Below are 25913 nucleotides of genomic sequence, written 5' to 3'. Positions count from 1 at the left end.
CGAGCGAAAGTCTGGCATCTGCTCGGCAGGCTGGGAATTCATAAACCAAATCCAGAATGTATTTTAAAGCCAGCTGCCACTGACGGCTGCGACATGACAGAAAAGGCGGTCGGGAGGCAGAGCCAGTCACGAGGCTCGCCGCGATGTGTTCGAGCTTCTTCTGTTAAAGTCTGGCCTCTCTGGGGAGACGAGGGAGCTTGATTTCCCTGATGTTCGCTGATGAGATCTCAATGCTTTAAAAACCCTATAGGTCGCTGAAGGATAATCAAGTCAAACAAGAGCAAAAAAAGAATAATTGGTTAACATTTCAATGGCAGTGATTACAGTATGGCAGCCTTTGTCTCAGTCTATTAAAGCCAGTGAAAAGAGAATCTGTCAGGCTGTTAGAGTCCCTCCGATCAGCTCCAAAGTATTGTTTCGCAGCGCTAATGAATCTGCAATCGCTCACACGGTTTAACTAGTTCAGAGAGGTCCCTGCTGCCACAGAGAGCTCCAGTAAAAACCACACACACACACACACACACACACATCATTCAGGTTGGATATAGGCCCCGACCTGCAGCTTGGACTTGCCAATAGAGGCGATATCTCTGATGTTAAACTATGCAGCTTCATGTTTTTGTGGGGGAAAAAGCACAGACAGTAAAAAAGCAAACAGAGTCTGCTGGAATGAATTCTGGGCTCTTCCATCTTCTCCCCCTCACTGTCACAAAAACTCAAAACACAAAAACAAAACATTAAAGCTGCAGCAAGGACCATAAAAACCATTCTTCTCACTTACCGCTATAGACATGCAGATCATTTATCTTTAATTTGAGCATCTTTTGGAGATATCGGAGGTTTCTGCCTCCACCCCTGTCACCGTGAAGCTGAGAGAAATTTCATTTGTGGAGCTCTCAGCTTTTGAAAAATAGCATTAAACATGAAAAAAAATGAATTCCACAGCAGTGTGTGCATGTGAAGAAAATGTGCTACTCTGGATGATGCACAGACTTCATTTTGAACAATTTTCATTGGAATCATTTTGTGCAAAGTCCTTATAAAGACAGCCAGTTTCTGTAGATTATCCACATGGACACAATGGAAGATGATGTTGGAATGGAACTTATGAAATATGATTTCAAATGCCAGAACAACAAAAAGGATCCTCTGCATAGATATTTAACAATAGATGATATATTTTTTATGGATGTACCGAATACAGGATTCAGTTTCAGACTTGACAGAATTTTGGCCTTTTTGATGGAGTTCAGTTTCCACAGAACCTTAGAACAGAACCCTTTGCCCTACGCACATCAACGTAATGATGCCACCAATGATTACTGGGAGGTTTACCAACGATATTCTGCCCTCCTTGAACGACAAAGTTCAAAGCACTCTCAGCAAAGCCAGCACCATTGTCATTATCAAAAACTACAGTAAATATAACATCCGCTAGCTTGATGCTAACATATAATGTAAAAGACATCATAGACAGGCTAATGGAATTAGCGACGCTATCATGGTAATTTTAAACCAACAAACAGCTGCATAAGTAACACATAGAGTAATATTCAGAGATTTTCTCTGCTCTGTGGAAATAATTGAACTTGTTGGTCTTTTTCTTTCTTGTTTTGAATGAGAAAAAATACTAAAGCCTGTATCCTGAACGACTTGAAGCTTAAAGTGATGTTCTCTGAGTTTGAGCATTCTGTTCAAATGCAAAATAGTGGTGAAAGTTACTGCCCATTGTTTTTTTACAGTTAGAATAAAACACGCTGTGTTATGTTTACTGCATTTAAAATGTGTTTACTGTATGGGCCGATGATGAGAGTAGGATTTGGTCTTCTTGGTCGAATCTTAAACAGTGGATTCGGTATTTGGCCGAACCCCACAGGATTGGGTATATAACTAACATATATATTTATTTCACCTTACATTTATGGGCTGAAAAATAAGTTGTAATTTAAGATTGACATATTTTAAGTTTATACCAATGCAGCAGTTACAACAATGAGCTAAATAGTGGAACCAAAGGAAGCTCCAGTCAGCTTACAGGCTGTGGGTTCTTCACTGTAACTACTCACAGTCATCTGATGCTTCATGTTGATTTGCGCAGCTTTAGATATACTCTGGAAAAGTTTTAACATTAGTTTTTACAGTAACTCACACATGCATTCTTCTTCACCAAACTCTACTTAATTAAAACAAAAAAAACATGTTTACTGTCTGCACATTCACACAACCTAAACTTAAAGAACAATGAAGAAGCCAGCTCCAAAACCACCAACTCAACTGAGTAAATGTATTCTCCACTTTACACTCTTCAGGGCTTAATTGAATGGACAACTTTTGAACTTTGGGACTTCACAAGTGCACGCTCCACCTCAGCTGCTGTTTTTAAAGACACCAGCGTAGCATTAAATTAGCTTTGCCCTGTGAAATAGCAGTCAGACTCCAGACTCAGCCCAGGGAGCCAAACTACATGCATTTACTACTGGTCACATCACATGGACTTTATGAATAAACGCTGAAGGTCCTGAAACACTGAGCAGCTGGAAATAATCATAACTCAACCATAAAAAGGATAAAAAAAACCAACAACAACTATGATTCCCCACCTGAAAGGCGTGCGGCGTGTCGTCCACACAGTACACCCGCAGGCTGTAGTTGATGGAGCCCTCCATGCTCCCGAACACGGCCAGCTTCAGCCTCTTGACGGCAGCCTGCGTCAGGGGCTCGCCCACCAGGGCGTACGAGCCGGGCTGGTCCAGGAGCAGGTGGCAGCTCGATGAGTCCATCAGGCAGTAACAGGAAGTGGACTCCTCCTCCACTGACATCACTTCCTGCAATGAAGAACAGAAGCAGGGGATTGGTACAAGCTGTCGATCCTGTTGAATGCGTAATGGTAAGACACCACTGTGGAATGAAGTGCATGTCCACACATCTTCTCTTTAATACACCGCAACACCTAGTCTTCTGTCAGCAGGTGTAAAAACATTAAGGTTCCTTTAAATAGACTTGATGTCTGTGTTTAGCTCATTATGCCAAAGCTGCAGGTTCATTTCCACGGCACTGAGAGCCAATGTAAACACCAGGAAGTGGAAGTCTGTGTGATTACACATTTTGTTTGAAGACTGTTTCACTGTTTTGGCTCAGACCACACTCCTACCAACATGAGCCTAGCATCACTTTAGAAGATGCTTAAAGGAATAGTTCAACATTTTGGCAAATTGGCCCATTGGCATAATCCCTATAGTCATAGCAGTAGGTTTGTTACCTTTAATTGTCGGTGCAAGCTATTTTTATTAGCTATTTTCTATTTTATTAACGGTGGAGCAGAGTCGTGAGCTGCTCAGAGCTATGCTACAGAGGCTAATGGAATTTCTTGGTTTCCCTCATCAAACTCATCAAATACACAATCCAACAACTCCAAAACGCTCTGGTGGACAAGTTGTGACCTGCACATTCACCACGCTATGAGATAATGAACATTACGAGACAGAGTTGTTTTGAAGGTAAATTCATGCTGATGCGTGTTCCCGTCGGGGGAAGTTTTTCGGCATTAGCCTCAAAAACAACTCGTGATGAATGTGCTGGTCACAGCTTGTCCACGACAGCGTTTTGGAGGGTCAGTTTGCCTAAATGTTGAACTATCCCTTTAATATGTTTTGGTTGATTATGGATTTCAAGAAATTCGCTGACAGTGTAATCTTGGTTTGCCACAATACTGTTTACTATGGAAAATGAAGTGTATGCACACAACATTTCCAGCAGACACTTTTACAAAGAAACATAGTGGCCGTCTGCACAACAGTGACAATGTAAACACAAAGGAACCAAACAGACTTCATCAAACTCACTCTATCACTAACATATTTTCTTTCTTTTTATTTTGTACATTTGTCCTCTTTTCACATGTTCAGGGTTAATGACAACACCACAAGATCATTCACACTCATCTCTGAGACTTTGAAGCTCATAAATTAATTCTACCTGACAATCATCACTGTCATGACTTGTCTGAGGAAATGTATTTACTTTACTATTTGTCGGTACCACTTCAATACAACCAACAGTTTATCACCTATTTTTATATGTGATTGTGTGTCTTTCATGATTCTTTTGCTGATAAAAATATAATCAAAATCAGATGAGCAACCTCCAATAATGAGAAATGCCTTTATATTACACACAAAGACCCTTCAGCTATGAGGACCAACACAGCACACACAGTTAGTCTGTAGCGGAGCTGAACGTCCACGTCCAGAACTGCACAGATATCATAGGAACCCATGCAAATGAAGTTTAGTTCAGCAGTGTAATATGTGAATGTAATATGGACTATGTTGTGTTACACTGCTGTAGGAAACATAACACATGTTTAAATCACAAAGCAAAATCCACACAGCTTGTAAGAAGTCTCCTGAGAACATGAAAAAAACATTTCCTACATGAGTGATGGTGTTAGTGCACCGCACAACACAAAATAGTCATTACCAACGATACAGTGTTTTATTTATGAGACGGCACCGGCAGCTGGGAAACAGGAAATTCATTCCAACTGGAATGAAGGAATATGTACAGTATTTCTTTTCTTTTCTTTCCTTTCCCTTGGTTTCCTTTCCTTTCCTTTCCTTTCCTCCAAACATCAGAGATTGAAACAGTCTATCAGAAGTTCTATTACACCCAAGGTCAGAGGTCTCCACCAGAGTCTGGTGGAGCTCTTGGCAAATAAATTGTCAGCAGAGCCCCTGTAATCAGCCTTCATCTCTGTCATGCAATAAATACTGTGTTACCAATGAAATAGAATTTTAAATAATAATAAAAACCTAAATAAATAACTCTAATATTGTCACATTACATATAAGCCACAAGGTAATACCAGCGCTCATCAGCACTGAGCAGTGAACAAACCATGATGCATCTCTCAGAAGTGAAGGAACTATATAAAAGATCCAACCATCCACGAGTGAGTCAGCTAAAACAAATAATGTTTGTTTACTCTCAGCTCACCGTCATCCACAACCAATTCACCAGTTCCAGTAAAACCTGATGAGTAAAGATTAGTTTGAATCTAATCTCCTGCATTAGATCATTCAGGAGGAGGCAAAGTGCCACAAATTCACCTTCAAATATGTTTCTGCGACTCCAGTCTCACATTATTGACACACAGTATGCTGCGGCCCCCCCATCCGAGCTAGGAGACGCAAGCCGTGAAATACATGTGATTATTCAATTTAATGAGGAGGTGTGAGACCACGCAGCGTGCAGAAACATGGCCCGAGAAGAAAATATTTATTCCCTCGCAAATAATCACGAGTTAAGTGGTAAACGCGGCAAATAAAAGTCACATTAGCGGTGGCCATTGCGGCTCCTCGTCTCCGCTCAACTGCTGCAGCTTCAGCCACTTAACCACTGTTGACCACACGGCCCATTAGCTGATCCAGAGCTGCTAAATTAGCTTGTGGTGAGTTTGTTTTCTCAACTACATTTCTTTTATATTTTTTTTAATAAAATCCAAACCAATACTAAAACAATGTTGCCTGTGTGGCTGAGTTTACTTCAGTCAGTCAGCTGTTTTAAAGACCTCCTCTGATGACAATCAATCAACAATCAACCTGCATCTCTCATGAATTAATCCATAATGCTTTTACAGTTTTTCTCGATTGCTAAGACACATTTCTCGAAAGCTTCTCTCATTTTCTCTAAACTGTGAACACAAACCCCAATTTTCAAGCTACATTCACAAAACCTCAGACTCTTCTTGCAAAACCAAACTTTCACCTCAAAACAGTTCAATCTGTGCCCAAAACTGAACTTTGTTGCCAAATCGTGCCCCGAGTCAATCAAAATTAAAAACACCACTGAGCAGCCACTAAACACTACATAGAAAAATAGAAAACACAATGCTCAGCACATGAAGCTGTAGAAATAAATGTTTATCGTTCACTGTAGCTAAATGCATGTTGCAAAACAAAAAACCTGTGCATTTAGCACTTGTACATAGTAAAAAAAAAAGGAGTACAAAAAACAGAAATCTTGTGCATTTACACGTAGCACTTGTACAGTACAAAGACAAACAGAAATCTTGTGCATTTAGCACTTGTATACAGTAAGCCTACGTAAAAATAAAGTACAAAAATATAGAAATGAGAAGTGCACAACTCAGCCACAGCGTAATTTCTCTGTACTGGGTCAGGCCACAGGACTTCATCCTGAACTGGCTAACAGTATATGTGCCCTCACATCATTGGACACAAGTGTTATCAATTTTGAGTTGTTGTGTTCAACCGGTGAAACTTGTGCTTTACTTGTGTTTGACTTTTGCCACCTGTGCTCAGCATTTTGCAACACAGGTGCATCACAATGAAAATGTGTTGGTAAGATGAGTCTAAACAGGTGAAAAGTGCTGATGGTTTTGCCAAAAGAGTGACTGATTCAATCAGTGGGTTCAGGCAACTGAGAATTTGGTTCAGACAACAGGGTTTAGTGTTTTAGCAATTGAGAAAAACTGTAATACAAAGTAAGATACTGTAAATTGTCAAATAGAAGCACAGGGTTTTATTTGCTTCAACTGCCGAACTGACCCAGCTTATTTGAGACAGGTGTCTCTATGGGACAGGCTTTTATTTCATTTTAAAGGTGTTCAGAAATGGCCGTTTGTCCTGTTTGTCGCACCGAGTTTCCACGAGTTGCCACAAGAGGTTAACCGAGTAAGGAAAACAAATTTGATTGGTCGTTATCGAGCGGGTGGGATATTCAATGTTGGGGCGAGACCGAGCTCGGTGTGTGTGTGTGTGTGTGTGTGTCTCAGACGTTGGATTGACGGATGACGGATCCACTATCAGTGGCTGATGAATCGTGAGCAACGTGACGCATAATTCGTGTGCCTGCATTATCCAATGCGAAAAAAAAATACCACACTTTCATCCCGGATTTACTCGAAAATAGAGTTTTGCACAAAGTTTGGGCTACATCGTCTGATAGATGAGTTATTACACTAATGTTAAGAACCACAGTGGGCTCAAATTCAATTTTCTTTTTTGTACAGCTTTAAACATCTTATGCCGACCCAGTATTAGCGGCTATTTCAGACTAAGCTTTTATTTGAGAATACAGTATATGAAGAGTAAAAAAAAGAGTGTGAGTGAGTGTTTCCACCATGAGTTGCAGTGAACCATTTGGGGTTTCATATGTCACAAATCTAAGAAACCAATCCTGTCAATTTATGGGAATGAAGGGGCAGGGCTGAATAAACCTGAGACCTAAGTTGCAGTACAGAGACGGAGAGTAACCACTAACCCTTTGTAAGCTACTATCAGTTACAAGATAACATGTAGACCTATAAACAAATAAAAGATGCAAACCATGCTAATGAGCCTTATAAAGCTGCTAGTCTCTGATTCTGGTCACAACAGACTGAGCCTGGATCTGACTGAGGTGCTAAGTGTGTCTACGACCATGTTTCCTTGACAGGCTCACTTTCCAGTGATTTCTAAGCAGATCTGTGGATGTTGATTCACTCATTACTCCACTGAGTTGTGACTCAGAGAATTGGGAGGTTGAGTTCTGACTCAAATTGTGGTTTTTCAGGCACTGAGGGGTTTTAAGTGTCTTTATATCCTCCATGAGCTCTGTGTCACTGCCACTGCTGCTCCTACTGCTGAGGCAGGAAGCCAAACCACACTAACTAACTTCCTGTTGTTTCCAGGTCGCTTTCACTCAATGCCAAACCCCTCCATGCCTCCTCCTTCAACTCTACTGCAAAACACCATAGAGTTTAGTCTTTTGTTTAACCTCTCGGTCAAACAAAAGGACAAACTGGCACAAATCATCAACACGGCTGGAAAGATGGCCACAAACAATATCAACTCCTGGACTTCTACCCAGGTTTTAGTCAATCTTTACCTCCATCTTAGAAACTGGACTGAAGTTACAGTCTGTTATACTCATTTAGTTTGATGTATTATAACGTCAGAACCTTCTTGCTGTCACGCAACATTATCTGTTGCACTTTGTAGTTTGGCCTTGGTCTTTCGCACTCTCTCTGTGTTTCCACAGATCCACCGGAGTTCCATCTCCCTGCACCAACTGCCGCCTGCATCGCCCCCTTCCCCCTGCTGTTATACCGGCCTGCCCTCCCTTCCCATGAACCAGTCTGCCAGCCAGTCCTCCCATTTATTGAAAGCCTCAGAAGGCCGAGCCAATCAGCGTCGCCGCTCAGATTTCTGTGATTGACACAGCACGTTGGCCAATCAGGGACAGACTGGTGCAAAGCCCCGGATGATAGCGTCACTACACTGCGCGACTCTTACCACAACAAACATGGTGGAGCTATCAGCAGCCTAAAAACAGCAACAAGGGAAGTTTTTACTGAAATACCATCCATTACAGCAATTAAACAAGAGCAAGAGTTGGCACTTGTTGAGTTTCTTGAAGGAAAAGACGTTTTCGCTGTTCTTCCAACCGTCACTTATTTTGAAACGCTGATTGGCTGAATGGGGTTTTCTGTCAACGCTACTACTCCCGCCCAGCTCCCGCCCATCCCATACGCTTACAGGGGCAATGAGGCCAGATTCTCCCAAATGAAATGAAATGCATTTCCAGGAGAGGCTGGTTTACAAGGCTAAAGCTGGCCTGCTCTCCCTGCCTTTCCTCCCACCAGAAGCTGCCTCCATCAGCTCTTGTTAACATTTCCATGTTTCCAACATTATGTGTTATAAACTGTTTTCTTGTCTGTATACAACATCTATTGCACGTCTGTCCGTCCTGGGTGAGGGATCCCTCCTCTGTTGCTCACCCTGAGGTTTCTCAAATTTGTCCCTGTTAAAAGGGTTTTCCATGGAGTTTTTCCTTAGTGGATGTGAGGGTCTAAGGGCAGAGGATGTTGTTATGATGCCATGTAAAGCCCTTTGTTTGTAAAAACAGGCTATACAAATAAAATTGCCTTGCCTAACCACTGCACCACCAGCCCTTTTGCATGTTCTCCCCGTGTCTGGGTTCTTTTCGGGTCCTCCAGCTTCCTCCCACAGACCAAAGACATGAAGTTTAGGTTAATTGTCCACTCTAATTTGCCCATAGGTGTGACAGGTTGTATGAATGGCTGTCTGTCTGTACATGGTAGCCCTGTGATTGACTGGTAACCTGTCTAGGGTTTCCCCCTGCGTCTCGTCCTAAAGTCAGCTGAGATACGCTCCAGCTCCCCCGGGACCCGAGGATAAGCGGTACAGAAGATGAATGGATGCATAATGTCATCTGGGTTATATGTGTGTTATATGGGTTATCTGGTTTCAGAAACTGCAGATCTGCTGTCAGCAGAAGATCTGCACAATTCCCTTAAGAAAATTCACCTTCAGTCAGGCTGTCTTTTCCTTTAGGGCATCACATCAATGGAATTCATGATGCAATAGTGGATGTGTTGTTATTGTCTTTCAATTGTGTATATAATGTGTTACCTTTTCCACATGCAGTATTTTATTGTCACTGTATTTTGGATTCCCTTTAACATCAGGCAGAGGGACTAATAAAAATTAACCTCTTAGCTAACTTGGGTACATTTACATTAGTTTTTACAATGTTGTGCACTGTCCCTTTTCAAATAAACTAAAAAAAATAAAGTTTCACGACATTTCTGGAGACAAATTTTCATTTTATGTAAGTTTAATGGACAATAAAGTAGTTCAAATGTAAGTTCCAATGTTAGAAGTAACTGAACTGGTCAGAATACTGTTTGAGTTGTTATTGAACATTCCTTTATACTCTACATGTTGAAAAGTATTGAGAAACATGTCAGTGAATTTGGTCTGTTTTGACAGTGACAGTAATATAAAAGAACACAAATCTTATTCTAAAATGCTTAAAGGAAGTAACACCACTATGTAAATGCACTTAGAACAATGTTCCAGCTCAGTGAGTGATAAATTACCCTCGGCAGCTTGGCGCCGGACCAGAACTGTATTACAATTCATGAGGACAAATACATTTATATACTATGGTGCCAAAAAAACAAAACAAAACACACACACACACACACACACACTGGATCCAGTTGGAGAACACAGTTCCTCAGCTTGTGTTTTAAAATAAAACCATAGTACTGTTCAGGGAGATGCAACATAAAGTGAGAAATGTTGCCATTTTATTCCCCCACATTCATTTCCGGAGGTGGAACTCCCTTTGTAAATACTTCATGTTTATGCATCGTGTACTTATGCTCTCTGCGTCCTCGTAAGCGCTGTTTAACACAGAGCAGCACGCTGTTGAATAATATGATACCATGACTCTTCTGCAGTGGCACGTACCCTAATGACAGCTGAGATAAAGGTATTTTAATGGCAATGTGTACTTGCTGGTATTATACATTCTACAAACCCTCTCCTCTCTCTCTTTAGGTTAGACCTCAATGGTAAGTCATTATTTTAAAGCCACGATGCTCCAAGCTTCTCTATGCCTTTTTAATATTGGACGGAAATCTCAAAGCAACATGAATTTTGTATTCATTCACCACCACTCCCATTCCTCATTCATAACACTTGCACACATTGAGAAATTGCCCTCTTACACTGATAAGACTTTTCTTTTCTTTTTTTCTCCTTTTTGTGGCACAATAGCAAACCTACAATGCTTATAAAGGGCAAGGTTAGGTAAACATGGGCCTGAACTGATCGCACAAACGTAGAAGAAGAAATACGTACTGACAGAGAGCAGTGACATCTCTGTGAGCTAACAAAGACGCCTGCAGAGCTCTTTAATCTCTGACTGAACGCCCTGAAGAGAGTTGACATGGTTTCTAATCTGCGGGAGCATCGGGCGGCATCTCAGAGAGAGATTATGAAACTGGGCAAACTGGGGAAGAATGAACAAACCTTATTAAAGATTTATAAGATTTCGATGTGATGTAAGATAAAGAAGTAAGATAAAGGAGCTCGTGTCTTCTCCATTATGTACAGGGAGGAGCTCTGTGTCAAGAAAAAGAAAGAAAAAAAGGAGCGCTGTGGTACTTTGGCCTCGTTATATGCCTTAAAAGCAGCTCAAATGGACTATGGTTACCTAGTAACAATGCAAGATTGCAAATCTTCTTGTGAGTCAACATATTACACAATGTATACATGTTTGGTACCAACCCTTACAGAAAAAAACACATGAACAAATGAAAAGTATGGCACATGGGAATCATGTTATTTGCGCATGGGAAACATGTGGTTTGGGCCCAATTTTATGTGATCACATGTGAATTCCCATATGAACCCATTTTCCACATGTGTTACCATGTAGAGCACATGTGTAAAACATGTTACCACATGTGGGAAATGGGTTCACATGGGAATTCACATGTGATCACATAAAATTGGGCCCAAACCACATGTTTCCCATGTGTAAATAACATGATTCCCATGTGCAAAATTTTGCAGATGTGAATCACATGTGAAGTTCATGTGGTTTTAAGGGAACATTATGCTGTGATTGTGACTTTGAGGAGGAGTTGATATCAATAGGTGAGTTGGATTCTAATTAGTAGTTTCATGTGTGCTTTGCTGGTTCATTCATTAGCCAGTCCCAGCTGACCCTGGCCAAGGAAGGTCTATTACAAGGCTGACATGCTGGCACATACAACCATTCACAATGCATGTCCGTGGGAGGAAGCTGGAGTATGTGGAGAAAACCCACACAGGCACAAAGAGAGCATGTGAACTCCACACAGAGACCGCATAGTGTACCACCCACTAGGTTTGGAACCAGAGTTTTCTTACGGTGAAGTGACAATCATCACCACTATACAGCTGTACCGTCACCAGAAACAATAATTTGAACATTTATGATGTGCTACTACAGAAGCTAAGATCTTGGGGAATATCCAGAATAACAGAGCATCATTACTAGAAATAAATTGATAATATTTGAACTAAGATGAGAAGTGTTTTTGGTGTTAAATTCAGATCAGATTCAGATCATGAGACTAAAACTAAATCAAACCTTTGTTTGATGAACAGCACCATGTCCAACAAAATGACACAAAATAGAAGTACATACATGTGAAATCACATGTACCTGGAATTACTTGATTAGTAGATTTGCACTACATCTACAGTATATGTTTATATTACCTACGTATATGTAGTTCTTTTTATATTACTTTTATTATAAATTACTTTTAACTTATTAGGGAGAGTTGCATCTAAATTCCATTGTGCTTGACAGTAAAAGGGAATTCTAAATTGTAAACTAACTTCATTGATGCAAAACAACTTGCATGCGCTGGGATTACTTACAGCCTCCTATATTACCCCAAAGTATCTCCTGCTCAGAGTTCATGTTGTTCAACCTGCTCTGCCATTAATAAGAAGCATCTAACAACCTGTAGCATGTTGTCTCTGTCTAATCATATTGCTGTGTGATCTTGGAGGAAACTGATTTATTCATTATCTGCATCTAAAATCCACTGAGGATTAGAGAGGAGGCAGCAAGAAAGAACACAGCAGAGAGAGACTAAGAAAACACCCAACACACACTCATATGAAGATAAACTAGTGGAACATAGAGGGTGTGGATGTCACATTAAGGTCGCTGTCACTTGTCTGTCCTTCACGGTGCAATCAAAAAGGACGAGTGAGCTCCAGGGTTAATGTGACAGTCAACCAGCTGAATGTTCACTCACTAATATCAGCACATTATCAGACACTGAAGCCTCACCAAGCCTGGAATATATATTTAAAAAAAGAAAATTGGATAATAATAATAATAATTATATGAAAAAAAAAACATGTCAGTGACGGAAATTAGACTCAGATTAAATTTAGAATAATAATTTGATTCTATGAATACCAGCAGCAACATTGCAAACTAAATGACTTCTTGAAAAATAATCAATGAAATGAATACTAAAACTGCATCTAAGACTCAGGGACTTTTGACTTGGTTCTGATCTTCATAGGCGCCGAAATCCAAAGCTTCCATTATTTTGCATCTTTGCTCGAGGTAAGAAAGCGGAGCCCACAGAAGCTGTTCTTGCATATTCTTTACAGCAGCCGTCTCCGGCGCTTAGAAAAACATTATTCAGGACAAAAGCACACAATGTAGAGAGCAGGCAAATCTGACTGGTCTTCCTTTAAATAACAAGCTCTTTTAAGCTCTGACAACCACCACAACAGCCAGGGGCAAACCTGCACTATTCATTATTCTGACCCATGCTCGGCTTGCCAAAACTTTACGTCAGATTTACATTTCCATTACCGCCTGGCTGAATATTCTCTTCATTATTCAGGCCCACTACTTGTCTTGTTATCATGATTCCAGTTCCTGCTCAAATACGCCGCCAAATAATGCAAAGTGATAACAGAGTTTGGGGCTTGTTATGCCTTTAGGTTTGGGATTAAGCTCTTGGGACTTCATCCAGACCAGTAAAAGCAATCTCCTTCCCGGGAAAAAAAAAAAAAAAAAGGCTGACACAGCTGGAATGAAAACACAGATACATAAAAAGCTGAGAAAACACAATGTATCCTGTTGCAAAGGAACTGAAAAGAGGCTAACGAGAAATGCCGCTGCTTGGTCATCGGTGCTGCGTTGGGCGTGCGCGCGGACAGTTGTTGTCAGCCAGGGGCGTCACTAAGGTTTTAAGGACGGGGGGGCTTAGTCCCCAGGAGCTGCACCGGATGTGAGCGGATGTAGCACAAAATTTCACTAACAGCTCACAAAGAAATTGCTTTTTAACTTTTTTGGACAGATTTAACAAAGACACAGTAATGTGCAGAGATTTTAGGCAACCATTAGATTTGTAGTTATATTTCAGTCTGTTTTTTTTTTTTTAAATGAAAGCTAAGACCTGTGAAATTGCAACCGTAGAAAATGAAAAATTTTCATCTCTGCCTTAAAAAAACAAACAAAACAAAAAAAATGCATTATTGAGAGTTAAATCTACTTTTGAACTTTGACCACAAAACAACAAGGGTAAGACGCACTTTTTTGGACGCATATTTTGTGACACTTATTAGTGTGAATGCAAAAGGCATTCACACTATTGTTATTCGGTTCGGCCATTTTCTTTATTTTTCTTCTTACTACTTTCCGCCTTTCTACGGTTTTAAACTAGTCCTTCATACTTTGTGCGATTTCAACAATTCATATATCAAAACGTGCAGCTTTTTTTGAACTTTATCGGCATTACTTTTCTCTTTTTAACTATTTATACTTTTTAAAATATTTAACTTTTTCTGCTAATTTTTTCCCATAGGAATGCATTGAAAACATCTTCAAACTTTTAAAATTTTCTTACTACTTTGAACCTCTAAAACGTCAGCATACTTTCTCCCACAGACTCCATTTGACTTTTAAACTGTAGACGAACTTTTAATCTATTCACATATTACTCAGCTTATTGATATCTTCAACAGTTTTTAGGTATTTGGCTGTTTTAAAATCATTAAAATTTTCGACAAAATCCAACTTTATAATGGTTGTGTATTGCGCTTAACGAGCAGGGCTTAGAGTGAGTGACATCATCGTTAGAGTGAGAGGGATCGAAAAAACATTCAGGATTTTTTCTGGATAAATTGCCAGCACGGCCACAAATTAAACTCTAGACACATGATTTCCTCACCGGTTTGTAGCCACACTTGTCGTGTCTCATCTGATGTGCTCAAAACAGCAGACAGACTTACAGAATTGTCTCAATGAGCTTAATTGTCCAGCTAGACCCGCTCCAGTGGCTCATCCACTTCAATATAAAAGTAGGAGCTGATTTTTTTAGAAAAACAGAAATGCCCCCCTTTTCTACCTTGCGACGGCAAGAAAAGTTTTTGCCCTACAAACATTTAATGCACATTGGCTCGCTCAGGAAGGTCTCCTTGCCCCGATGGTCAGGACCACATTCTGATCAGAGGTACGGTTCTCTTTTTCTGGGCTGTTTTGGGAAGCTGCACAGAGCTCAAATCTCTCTGCTCTGCTCTGCGCTGTGTGCAGTTGGTCCAGCTGTTGGGGCCAGCTCGTTATCATGTCTATTAATAGAACAGTGCAGGTGCAGCCTGGCCGCTCGTTAAGATGTTTTTAAACACAGCCCCACACACACACATGATAAACCAGACTGACAGAGGATGTCCACGCACAAACACAGGCATCACACTCACACAGACAGACACACACAGACACTCACACACAGTCACACATGCACACATACACAAACAGACAAACAGACACAACACAACACTGTTCCACACAGTAAAATGTAAGCATGGTAGTCGCCATGGTAACTTCTGAGGGCAGGCTGCCACACAGGTGTAATCAATCAGATCATTAGGGAGAGAGGAGTTCTGTGGCGCTTATCAACAGTTTTACTTTCTGCACATGTACACGCAGGCAGAGAGACCGTCAGACTCACACACCCAGACACACACACAGGTTTTCAGCTCAAATTCATCAGCCTCTCAATTATTTTATACTTTTGATGTAAACATCTCCAACAATTTATATTTTTCTCATGAATTTCAGTTCAGACATTTAACCTTTCCACCTCTATAAATAGTAGTGTAATTCCAGGTGGAGCCTAGGACATAGGATCTATCTATCTATCTATCTATCTATCTATCTATCTATCTATCTATCTATCTATCTATCTATCTATCTATCTATCTATCTATCTATCTATCTATACCCCTCCCTATTTGTTAACCCCTCTGATCTATCTATCTATCTATCTATCTATCTATCTATCTATCTATCTATCTATCTATCTATCTATCTATCTATCTATCTATCTATCTATCTATCTATCTATCTATCTATCTATCTATACCCCTCCCTATTTTTTAACCCCTCTGATCTATCTATCTATCTATCTATCTATCTATCTATCTATCTATCTATCTATCTATCTATCTATCTATCTATCTATCTATCTATCTATCTATCTATCTATCTATCTATCTATCTATCTATCTATACCCCTCCCTATTTTTTAACCCCTCTGATCTATCTATCTATCTATCTATCTATCTATCTATCTATCTATCTATCTATCTATCTATCTATCTATCTATCTATCTATCTATCTATCTATCTATCTATCTATCTGTACCCCTCCCTATTTTTTAACCCCTCTGATCTATCTATTCTTTCTTTCTTTCACTCCATTTCTGTCTTTTTACTTCTTTGTTTGCTTGATTGTTTGTTTCTTTCTTTCTTTCTTTCTACTCCTTTTCTCTTCCTTTGTTTTTCTTTCTTTCTTTCTTTCACTCCATTTATGTCTTTTTACTTCTTTGTTTGTTTGTTTGTTTGTTTGTTTGTTTCTTTCTTTCTTTCTTTCTTTCTTTCTTTCTTTCTTTCTTTCTTTCTTTGTTTGTTTGTTTGTTTGTTTGTTTGTTTGTTTGTTTGTTTGTTTCTTTCTTTCTTTCTTTCTTTCTTTCTTTCTTTCTTTCTTTCTTTCTTCAGCTCATTCAGCATTGCATTCACACCATTTCCATTCTTGGAAATGCTTTTTCTAGTTCTTACTACTCTTTGGCAGCTAGTTCGCGGAGCTTATGACAGCCTGTCTGTGTGGTTAGCTTGAAGTGGTAACATTAGCAGAAGCACAAAAGCAGACATGCACTGCCTAGGGTTTGTATTGTGTTTTGTTCTGGTGGCAATGTTTGGTATGGGCTTTTAGCTGAGTTCCTCCCTGTCATTTTTGGTATGCTACATGTTAGGATTGGTGCTTGTGTGCATAGAGATCATCCATAGGCTACAGTATGCATTTCACACATTTTTTAAAACAAAAAAAAAACACTTAATTATTTGGGGGTGGGGGGTTGAGAATATTTTAGAGAGACTTCAGCCCCCTTATAAAATAGGCCTAACGACACCACTGTTGTCAGCACAGAAACAATCTCCAGCATTCTCCCGCTGATTGCCTCGTGTCTAAATTCACTGCGCCGTGTCTTTCCTGATCCACTAATCGATACCTGCCTCATCTAACGGGGGTCCCTCCTCTCATCCTCCCCCTCTGACTGACAGCAGCCATGCCTCTTCCTGCCCATTACATGCTGTAATTGTTTCTTTATTTTCCTCCCGCCGGGCCGCCGGTGTTACCTTCATGTGGCCTTATGTCACCCTCTGGACGCACAGAGGACATAATGCCGGATCAATCAGCTCACCACACAAAGCCCCCCCAACGCTCTTTTATGGCTCACACGTAATTCACCGGTCACATTTCACGCAGACTAACTGGATCTTTTACCACATAAAGCACAGACAAAAGGCCAGAGAACGCATGGCATCTCATGTCAGGGAATACGACTTTAACAAGACTCACTTTACTGAGCTGAGTGACATCCGGCTACTCTTTAGAACGGGAGAAGAGGCAGTAGGGGGTGGCGGTGGGAGTGGGGGCTGGAGGGGGTTATGACCTTCAGATCATCATCAACCATCTGGTTGTTTACTCCAACCAACCGTGATAGTAAATGACCTCCAGGGTCTTATTCCTCCAGTCCAGAGAGCACGGTGCATTCAGGGAGTGTCCATGTCACTTTTGCTATTCTAACAGTGGACAAACAGCGGCTGCTCCTGGGTCATGGTTCAACAGGGTTTTACTCTATTAATCGATCAGGGGAGCATTTTGGCCATAACATGCAATTAACCAATCATATTCCATTCCATTTAAAAGCCAGACGCACTTGTTCCTTGGTGAATTGTCATTATGATGATGATGCAGCTCCACGGTGAAGGAATGGCACAAATCACAACATTAGACGACTTATGAGAAATGTAATGTGACCAACAAAATGTAGTCTAGCTGAAGATGGGAAACACTTGGACACACTTGTAGAACTTCAAAATAAAAGAAGCACCAAATATACGCTCACCATTATATCCACTTACAGCCCATACACTGGCATGCACAAGTTTGGTCAACATTTCTGTTAATGTGAACAGTTCAGCAAGTGGAAGATGAAATGATCTCCAAAAGGCATAGTTGAACATGAAACACTCTTTTGCAATATTTTAATCAATATCAGTGTATTGCTTTTGTTTTCTAGAGTGAAAAGGGGAAACAAAGCAGCAACCTGCAAAAGAATGGGAAACCCAGGAGACTTGAGGTCTTTGTTTTTTTTTGACCAAGGTATCAGACAAGATATTTATTGTTTACATGCTGTGATAGTTTCCAACGGGGGGGGGGGGGGGGGGGGGGGGCTACTAGCTACTAACAATGTAGGGTGGCTAAACCTTTGCTGCAGGTCCTTTTACTGTTCTGTCATTTTGAAAATGTAACATGAAAAAAAAAGAAGTTTATATACTTTATATTGTTCAAAATATAATGTGTCATCTGTTACTTTATGTCTTTCGGAGATCATTTCTTCTTCCACTTGCTGAACTGTTCAAATTAACAGACTTTTTGCAAAAGTGCATGCCACTATAGATGGCTTTCAGATCTATACAATATGATGAAATATAAATCACTATTTTAAGAGCTAAATTACTGCAAATGCTTATTGAGCAAAAATACTGTAAAGCAACAGAACATACTGTATATCTGGTCAACATTTTTGTTTGTTTGTCTGCATCAGTCTGCGGGTTGGTGCTGAGCTGCTCAGTGTTTGAGCTGCTTCACTCAAACAAGCTGCCTGTTGCCACCGGAAACAAGCTGATCTGGTGAGAAACTCACAGGCCAGGGTCTCAAAAAACAAGCCGGATCATTACGAGTGACTTTGTTGCTATGAGTGACCCCTTTCACACAATACAGTCATTTGTGCCATTGTTAAGATAAACCATACTGGCTTTAAGAGGAAGCAGGCAGGTATCATTATAACACTAACTTTTATTTGAGTTATAATGAAATGTTTCTTCTCTTTCTTTTGTTGCCTTTTCCACCCGGTGTGGTAGTCCAGATGTTGCAGCTGTGTGTAGACATCAACATTTTTTTATGTGTAGAGGTCGCATGTAATTACTTGATCTAACTATTGTATTTCATCTGAACAAGACAGGTGGTCAGTGGGTGGAAAATGTTCTCATTTAAACACTGATTCACATACAAATCAGCTCCTGTCACTAGTGGACACGGTACAGTGATTCCAAACTTCAACGGAGCAATATTGGATGGCAAGATTACAGAGGGACCTCCGCGGTACAGACACTTTTATTTTGAAACTTTGAGAAGTCTTTTCATGTGTTTACAGAATCTGTTGACCTCTGTGGATTTACGCCGCCCCTCATTCCTGTTGACATTTAGGGTGCATTCAGACTTGGCTCATTTGGAGCAGTTGTTTCAAAACAGGGAGAGTTTAACCCCAAATATCGGTTTGTTTGGTCGTATGTGAACACAGCAATCAGGCTTTGATGTGGAATAATAGAAGCAGGCCGAGTTCACTTACAATAGAAGGGTCTCGGCTCGTTTCCATTCAAGCCCTGGAGCCGTTCGATTGCAGTGAGAACATAATCAACTCCACGACTGGGCGAGCTGATTCAGGCTAAAAATACATCCCTATAATGACTCAGGCCTTAATTTTCAGGCCTATCGAGACCTCTCAAAATGTCTGTAAAGGAGCGCTTCTGGGACTCCTAGAGGTTTCCTAGAGCTGCTCTTTGGATAGGAAAATTAGTCAGTTTGACTCCCTGACGAAGGCTTGTAGGCCAAAACGCGTAGGCGTTTTTAAAGGCTAAAGATGACCAAGCCATAGGAAGCCATAGGAATAAAGGCTTTTCAGAGAGTGCCTTGGAGATTCTTTTCAAAGCAATACTAAAGAACTTTCAGTTTTGGTTGAGTTTGGCGGCGCCAGTGGACCAAAGCAGTAGGCTAGTGTTTTGCCTGAAGAAAGACCCCATTTCCCATGAGCACCGGCGTGTAGCGTCGTAAACATCCTGATCTCCTGTTCGCTTGCAACAACTCGGTGCTGACCTGTTGATCTGTCTATTTTGTGATTTTACAATCAGTATCTCCTCGTTCATGGTGTCAACGGCTTGAAATGGTGTCTGATCCGCCGTAAACACAGTGTATTTTATTTAGAAAATTAACTGAGTGTTTTGTATTGTATTTTGTACACAATTTCCTGTCCTGCACAAGCTGCTCTGTGCTGAATGAGCCGTTCCGCATCCAGTGGAATTTGCCCGTTACTATGCCTCTTTCATTTTTTAGACAAAGCTTTAAATTTCTTTGGTTTTCTTGCTGCTTCTGCCATGGTAGCAGTAATCCCACATAGGCATTCGCATCAACTTCCGTCTTTTTAATGAATGGGGAAAGGGGGAAGTGACTCATGCCGTAAAGCAGTCAGCACATTTGTAGTTTTTTGTGTGGAGGGGTTCCTACCATCCACCTGGAAGCTGCTTAGTGCCAGTGAAGGCGATACAGACCCCCTCAGGCCATGACAGAGGGGTCATTCAACCTGTGGTAAGTCCATGTACCATCACACAAGTTCTGGAAATATTATATGAAGGTTGAAAAGTTACTTAGTGTTGCTTTAACTACCATTGAGACCTCTATTCCATGTTTTTTAGTTTTTCCTGGGTACAGTAACCTCCTTCCAGGTAAGATTTCTGACCAATGAGAGAACAGTTGGTTTTGAGCATAGCATTTGTTTACAACTTTGGACCGCTTGGGACTGTTACTGTGTGAACACAAATTACCCATGCAACAATTGTATCGGTCTAGCCGCTGAAAAGGACCATAGCAAACGAGCCACAGGCCTGAATACACCCTTGGCTTCAATGGCCGATGACACGTCCAAGCCCGGCTAATACCTCGATGGGCTTTGCTGTACTTTGACAAGCAACTCTCACCTCCCACTTGCTGTCCTGGGTTCTCCTTTTGAGCTGGATGTTCCAGTTCTCGGCGTCAATCTCGGCACAGTGAGCGATGGTCATGGCCACCGGGCAGAGAAGGTCCAGGCCTGGAGGACCGTACGTCACCTCTGGGCCCAGGAGGATTTCACAGCCGTCCAGCGTTTGGACACTAAATGACACAAACAAACACACACACACAGGCACATAGGAGCAGAATGAGTGCAGTGTAAAATAAAAAATAAAAAAAATACAGGAGGAAGAAGTTGAAGCGTTGCAGGATGACTCTGTTATCCTGTAATTGTGTCTTTTTGATGGATGCTGTGATCCTAAGTGCGTCATAAATGTATTTCTCTTTATTGCAGGTAGGAGTTGTTTGCACAGCTGTCCTCTGATTTTTCAACATCTTTGCAATAATTTACTACGCCGCAAGACCGAGAGATGAAACGCTTTAACTGGCTCTGGACTTTTATTTTTGTGGATCTCTCCAGAGTGATCCATAATTTGTGACAGGAAATAAACTCTCCAACAACAACCAAAAAAAAAAAAAAGGAAAGGAGCTCTTGTTACCTTGCACCTGGTGCTGCGCTTATTCTTTGCTTGGAGCATCTGTGATCTTCACACGACTTTTCCATATTTAACATTCTCTATTTATTATCTGAGAGCCGTTAGATGTGCTGCTTAACATCTCTCTTTGAGCCTCGGCCGCTGCATGAGAAACAAGCAGCTAATGAGCTCAGCTTATGAGAAGAGGTGGGCTTGTAGAGAATACACGCCCGCGGGCCGGCTCCAACTTCCAGGTCTGGCTTTCCTGTGCGGACTCTTCTCGCTCCTCAAAGTTCAAGTTACACACACACACACACACACACACACACACACACACACACACACACACACACACACACACACGAGTCGTTGCTGCTGGAATTCATTCCGGCTCAGGTGAAGAAGTCACCGGTGGAGAGTGCTCATTAAAAGCAGCTCACAGCAAACATGTCTGGCCAAGTGAACGGTGGCTGCAGCAGCAACACAGGCAGTTGGTTTGTAGACAACAACAGAAAAAACCGTGCAGGAAGGGTCATGACACCAGAGAGCGACACCTTCAGGGAGCTTTTTGGGGCTCGTTAAGAGTTATTACAGATCTGAGCATTGATTTGTTAAAGACTTCCTCCCCTGGAATTAAAAGCGAAGTCGCGGCGACGGAAGAAGCGGCTTTAACAAGCTGGGAGTGCATTGGGGCTGTTCGAGTGGAGGATTAGTCACACAATCTGCTGTTAAAGACAGCCTGCATATTAATGAACTTCTAGTTTTTAGGTCAATTTTTATTTATCAGTTATGATGGCACGGAATCCAAGCTGACATCAGATCAAATCAGTTGAAAAGAGGGGGGAAAAAAACAACAACAGATCATGTACTGTAAATCAAACTTTGCTTAGTATTGTATAAATACCCATAAACCTGTCATTGATTTCAGTGAGACCGCTTTTTTGGCAAAGAGTGTTACTGATGGAGAGGGTGAAAAAAAAAGTTGGTTGAACAGATTGGAGGAAATTCTTTTTCTTCATCAATGAGGCAGTGTGGACAGGAAACATGACAGAGAGGTGAGAACACCATGGCTGCTTGGCTGGAGCAGAACTCTGGATGTGACAGTTATGTGCTACATAGTGTAAATTAACCACCAGTCTGTGGGGACGCCCCACCTTATTATAGAAGTGTTTGACCACGGCCACTCAATGACACATTCTTTGGAGAATACTGCAGCGCACATGGTGAATGCTTCTGCTGACCTGTCACTTTTTCAGTTATTACTCCTAATATCTGTATTTTATCTTTTTTTTTTTGGTTTGCATTTCAGTGTAAAAATCTCTGTGAAGATTCACTGAAAAAATGTGCAGTTTAGATAAATTGTCTTTTTAAAGGGATAGTTCAACATTTTGGCAAATTCATGCAAAACTGCTGATGCGCATTCCTGCCAGGAGCAGTTTTTCAGCAATTTGCCTCAAAAACGACTCTCTCTCTCGTAATGTTCCGTTATTATCTCATAGCGTGGTGAATGTGCAGGTCACAACTTGTCCACCAGAGCGTTTTGGAGTTGCTGGATTGTGTATTTGATGAGAAAAATCAAGAAATCCCATCAGCCTCCATAGCGTAGCTCTGAGCAGCTCCCCGCTCTTCTCCACCATTCTAAAAATAGCTTGCACTGACAATTAAAGGTAACCGACTCCTAAAACTATAGGAATTATGGCAATGGGCCAATTTGCCAAAATGCTGAACTATCCCTTTAACCTGGCTCTCTAGGATGGTACAGCATCAGCTCACTGTTATCTGAAGCACGGTAACACAACTAACACAGCCCCATGCCAGAAACTCATTCCTGTGAACTTGGTCTTCACTCTGTTGGTTGCTCTAATACCTTGGTCCAGAGTGAATATCAACAACTATGGGATGATGTGTCAAAGGGTCAAGTTGATGTAGCCCCGCCTCCTGCCCTGCCCTGCCCCAACAACTAGACAGGATTGGTTCTTTTGGCTTGTGGTGTAAGAAATATCTATCTGTCTATCTGTCTTTGTCAGGCTCTCATTATTTGACTGCAGTTCAACATGGAAGACAGTTATGAACTGTTTATGACACTCTTTTATTGTTTTGTATGGGATCATCCCTATGTTCCCCAGGTCCTATGTTCCCCGGGTCCTATGTTCCACACTTTGTATGGGACCGGGGAACATAGAAGCTTTTTTCTAAAAAAGGGTCCTATGTTCCCCGCTTTTCCCAAAAAGGGTCCTATGCTCCACTTTATGGGAGAAGCGGGGAACATAGAATTCTTTTTTAGAAAAAGGGTCCTATGTTCCCCGCTTTTTCCCAAAAGGACCCGGGGAACATGCAATTTTTGGTTCCATACCTGGAAGTGGAGTTGTGACTTTGCAGATTTTTTGCCTATTTTTGAGTGAGAAGTTGAGTTGTGACTTTGAGTGAGAAGTGGAATTGTCCCATTGGTTGGGTTTAGGCAATGAAGAAAGGAGTTGGTTAAGTTTAGTCAAATGACCAGGTAGAGGCTAGATAGGCCAGATAGATAGAGTCCAGATAAGTAGAGAGTCCATCAACCAGCAACAGCGGGGAACATAGGACCCTTTTTGGGAAAAACGGGGAACATAGGACCCATCGGGGAACATAGGTACGCTCCCGTTTTGTATTAAAAAACATATTGATGTCGACAAGGTTAAAAACTTGATGTGAGTATGAGTTTTACTCTTTGTCTTCATCTCTCCTCCATCAGCTCAGCTGTACTGGAGGTCTGCTCATTTTGCTTTCCTCATGGGCGTCTATTTAATTATGCTGCTTTATTCCCAGAGCCTGAACCCATAACTACAAAAATAAGACACACATTTCAATAGACCAGAATTAACCTTCAATGCACAATACATTCTAATTTGCAGGAACACCACCGTCCACATTCTCAGTGCTAATAAAAGCCAACAACGTGTAATACCACGCCCGGTTCCACCGCTCCCTCCAACACCCTGGAGTTGGGAGTTTGCTGGTTGCAGACTTTTTCATAGAAAAATGAAAAGAAAAAAAAGTAGAGTCATGTGGCCGTGCAGCTCACTGGGGTAGAGCATCGCATCGGCGCCGCAGCGGTTAGAGGTTTGTTTCCCACTGAGAGCAGCCGTGCAACAATCCTGTCTTTTCACCGCGCTGCCGCCGCTCTGGGATGGAAGTGTTGCTTTAAATGGCACATGATTTACCACACAACAACTGTTTATTTGCAGTGCAATGATTCATGCAGGCTTAATTATCCTAACGGCCTCGAAAACAATACTTCAACTTAAATATATTTATTTCTGACGCCCGCCCACGACTCCCGGGCACTTGTACACAAAGCCTGTGAAACCGCAGCTCATCGGAACGAGAGCTTCTGTTTCTCGAGTCGGCACACCTTGGCGGTGAACGCTCTCTAACGCACCGCAGGCTCTTTTCCCAATCACTGCCTCGGCATCTGACCTTGAGAGTGGGCGGGTCTGCCTCGTCGTCTCTCAGGCCACAATCACAACGCACAGTGATCTCATCCTCTCTTAGCTCGCTGTCGGTTTTTTTCTGTTATGTCAACACAGTCCCTGCTCTCGACTGGTCCCCAGGAGAGCTCTCGATCCCTCCGCCAACAGCGGCCGAGCCTGATCACACATTTAATGCAAAGTGTAGGCAAGGAGCAGATTACCTGCTCCTTTAAGTAGCCTCCAGCTCGGCCGTGAGAGTCCGGCGGCCAACCTGAGAGAAGCAACAGGGCCTGGCCGTCTCTCCTCTCTATTCCACTTGTCATCAGGATGAAGGGCTGTACGGCAGCTTCTTAAGCCCCTTGATGAGGTGCATTATTTAAAGTGAGCGATGACTCACCGCTCAGGGACCCGGGAAGCCACGCAATGTGGCAGATTGGGTCGGTAAGAGGAGAGACGGCGAGTTTAATAAATGCATGCATTAGCATGCTCCATTAGCTTCACCTTTATTTGCTTGTAGTCTCCCACCTGTTTGTCCCACTCGACTTTTATCCATTTTTAAGTCGACGCAGACAACCTTTGACGTGGCTGCTGCGCCGATACATTAATCAAACGGGCGTCTAGAGGTGAGACCCGGTGCAACATCCAGCAACGACGTGCACTTTCAGCTCTCCCACTGTCATCCACATAACATCTCTCTTCTTCTGCCGTCTCCTTTTAGCCGCTTCTTCGTCTTTACTGCGAAGCCTCAGTCAAAACAACTTTAGCGATCAATCACTAACACATTACCTGGCTGAGAGAGCAGCTCCAGAAAGCATTTACAAATCTAATCCCCCGTCTGTGTAAAAACATACCAAGGTACAGTGTCTTGATTTATAATATCACCTCAGTGGTGGTTATTTCTCATCCTAACCTTGGTGAGCTACAACAGACTTTATTGGGGAAATGAGTGCAACCAGACCAGAGTCATACAATCTTAGTAAAGCCGGTTGCCAGGAAATCATTCTTTGATCAGCATATGAACTACATTGCCTGCCTGCCCCCCCCCCCCCCTGTAGTTCGGGGTCCCAATTATTAGACAATTAAAGAAATAGTTCACCAAAAAATGAAATTGAGTCTTTATCGACTCAACCTCATGCTGATAAATACTCCAGAGTAGTTTTTTATTCCTCAAAGTGCATCTGGAGACCCGGGAGGCCGGTTTGT

General features: G+C 41.6%; 1 protein-coding gene across 3 annotated transcripts in view; it reads right to left on the bottom strand.

Moving 5' to 3' along the window:
- unc5db (unc-5 netrin receptor Db) overlaps nucleotides 1-25913 on the bottom strand; it is a 328306-nt gene that overhangs the window by 18486 nt on the left and 283907 nt on the right. For all 3 annotated transcript variants that reach the window (XM_085787638.1, XM_085787639.1, XM_085787640.1), the window contains 2 exons: nucleotides 20719-20890; nucleotides 2601-2825 (listed from right to left, as the gene is read on the bottom strand). In XM_085787638.1, the coding sequence (XP_085643764.1) occupies nucleotides 2601-2825; nucleotides 20719-20890 (397 nt within the window). The remainder of the gene's footprint in view (nucleotides 1-2600; nucleotides 2826-20718; nucleotides 20891-25913) is intronic.

The sequence above is a fragment of the Trachurus japonicus genome, chromosome 9 (genome assembly GCF_045865225.1).
Source record: "Trachurus japonicus isolate A0001 chromosome 9, Traja_1.0".
NCBI classification, from domain to species: Eukaryota; Metazoa; Chordata; class Actinopteri; order Carangiformes; family Carangidae; genus Trachurus; species Trachurus japonicus.
This window is presented reverse-complemented; position numbering and strand designations above follow the sequence as displayed.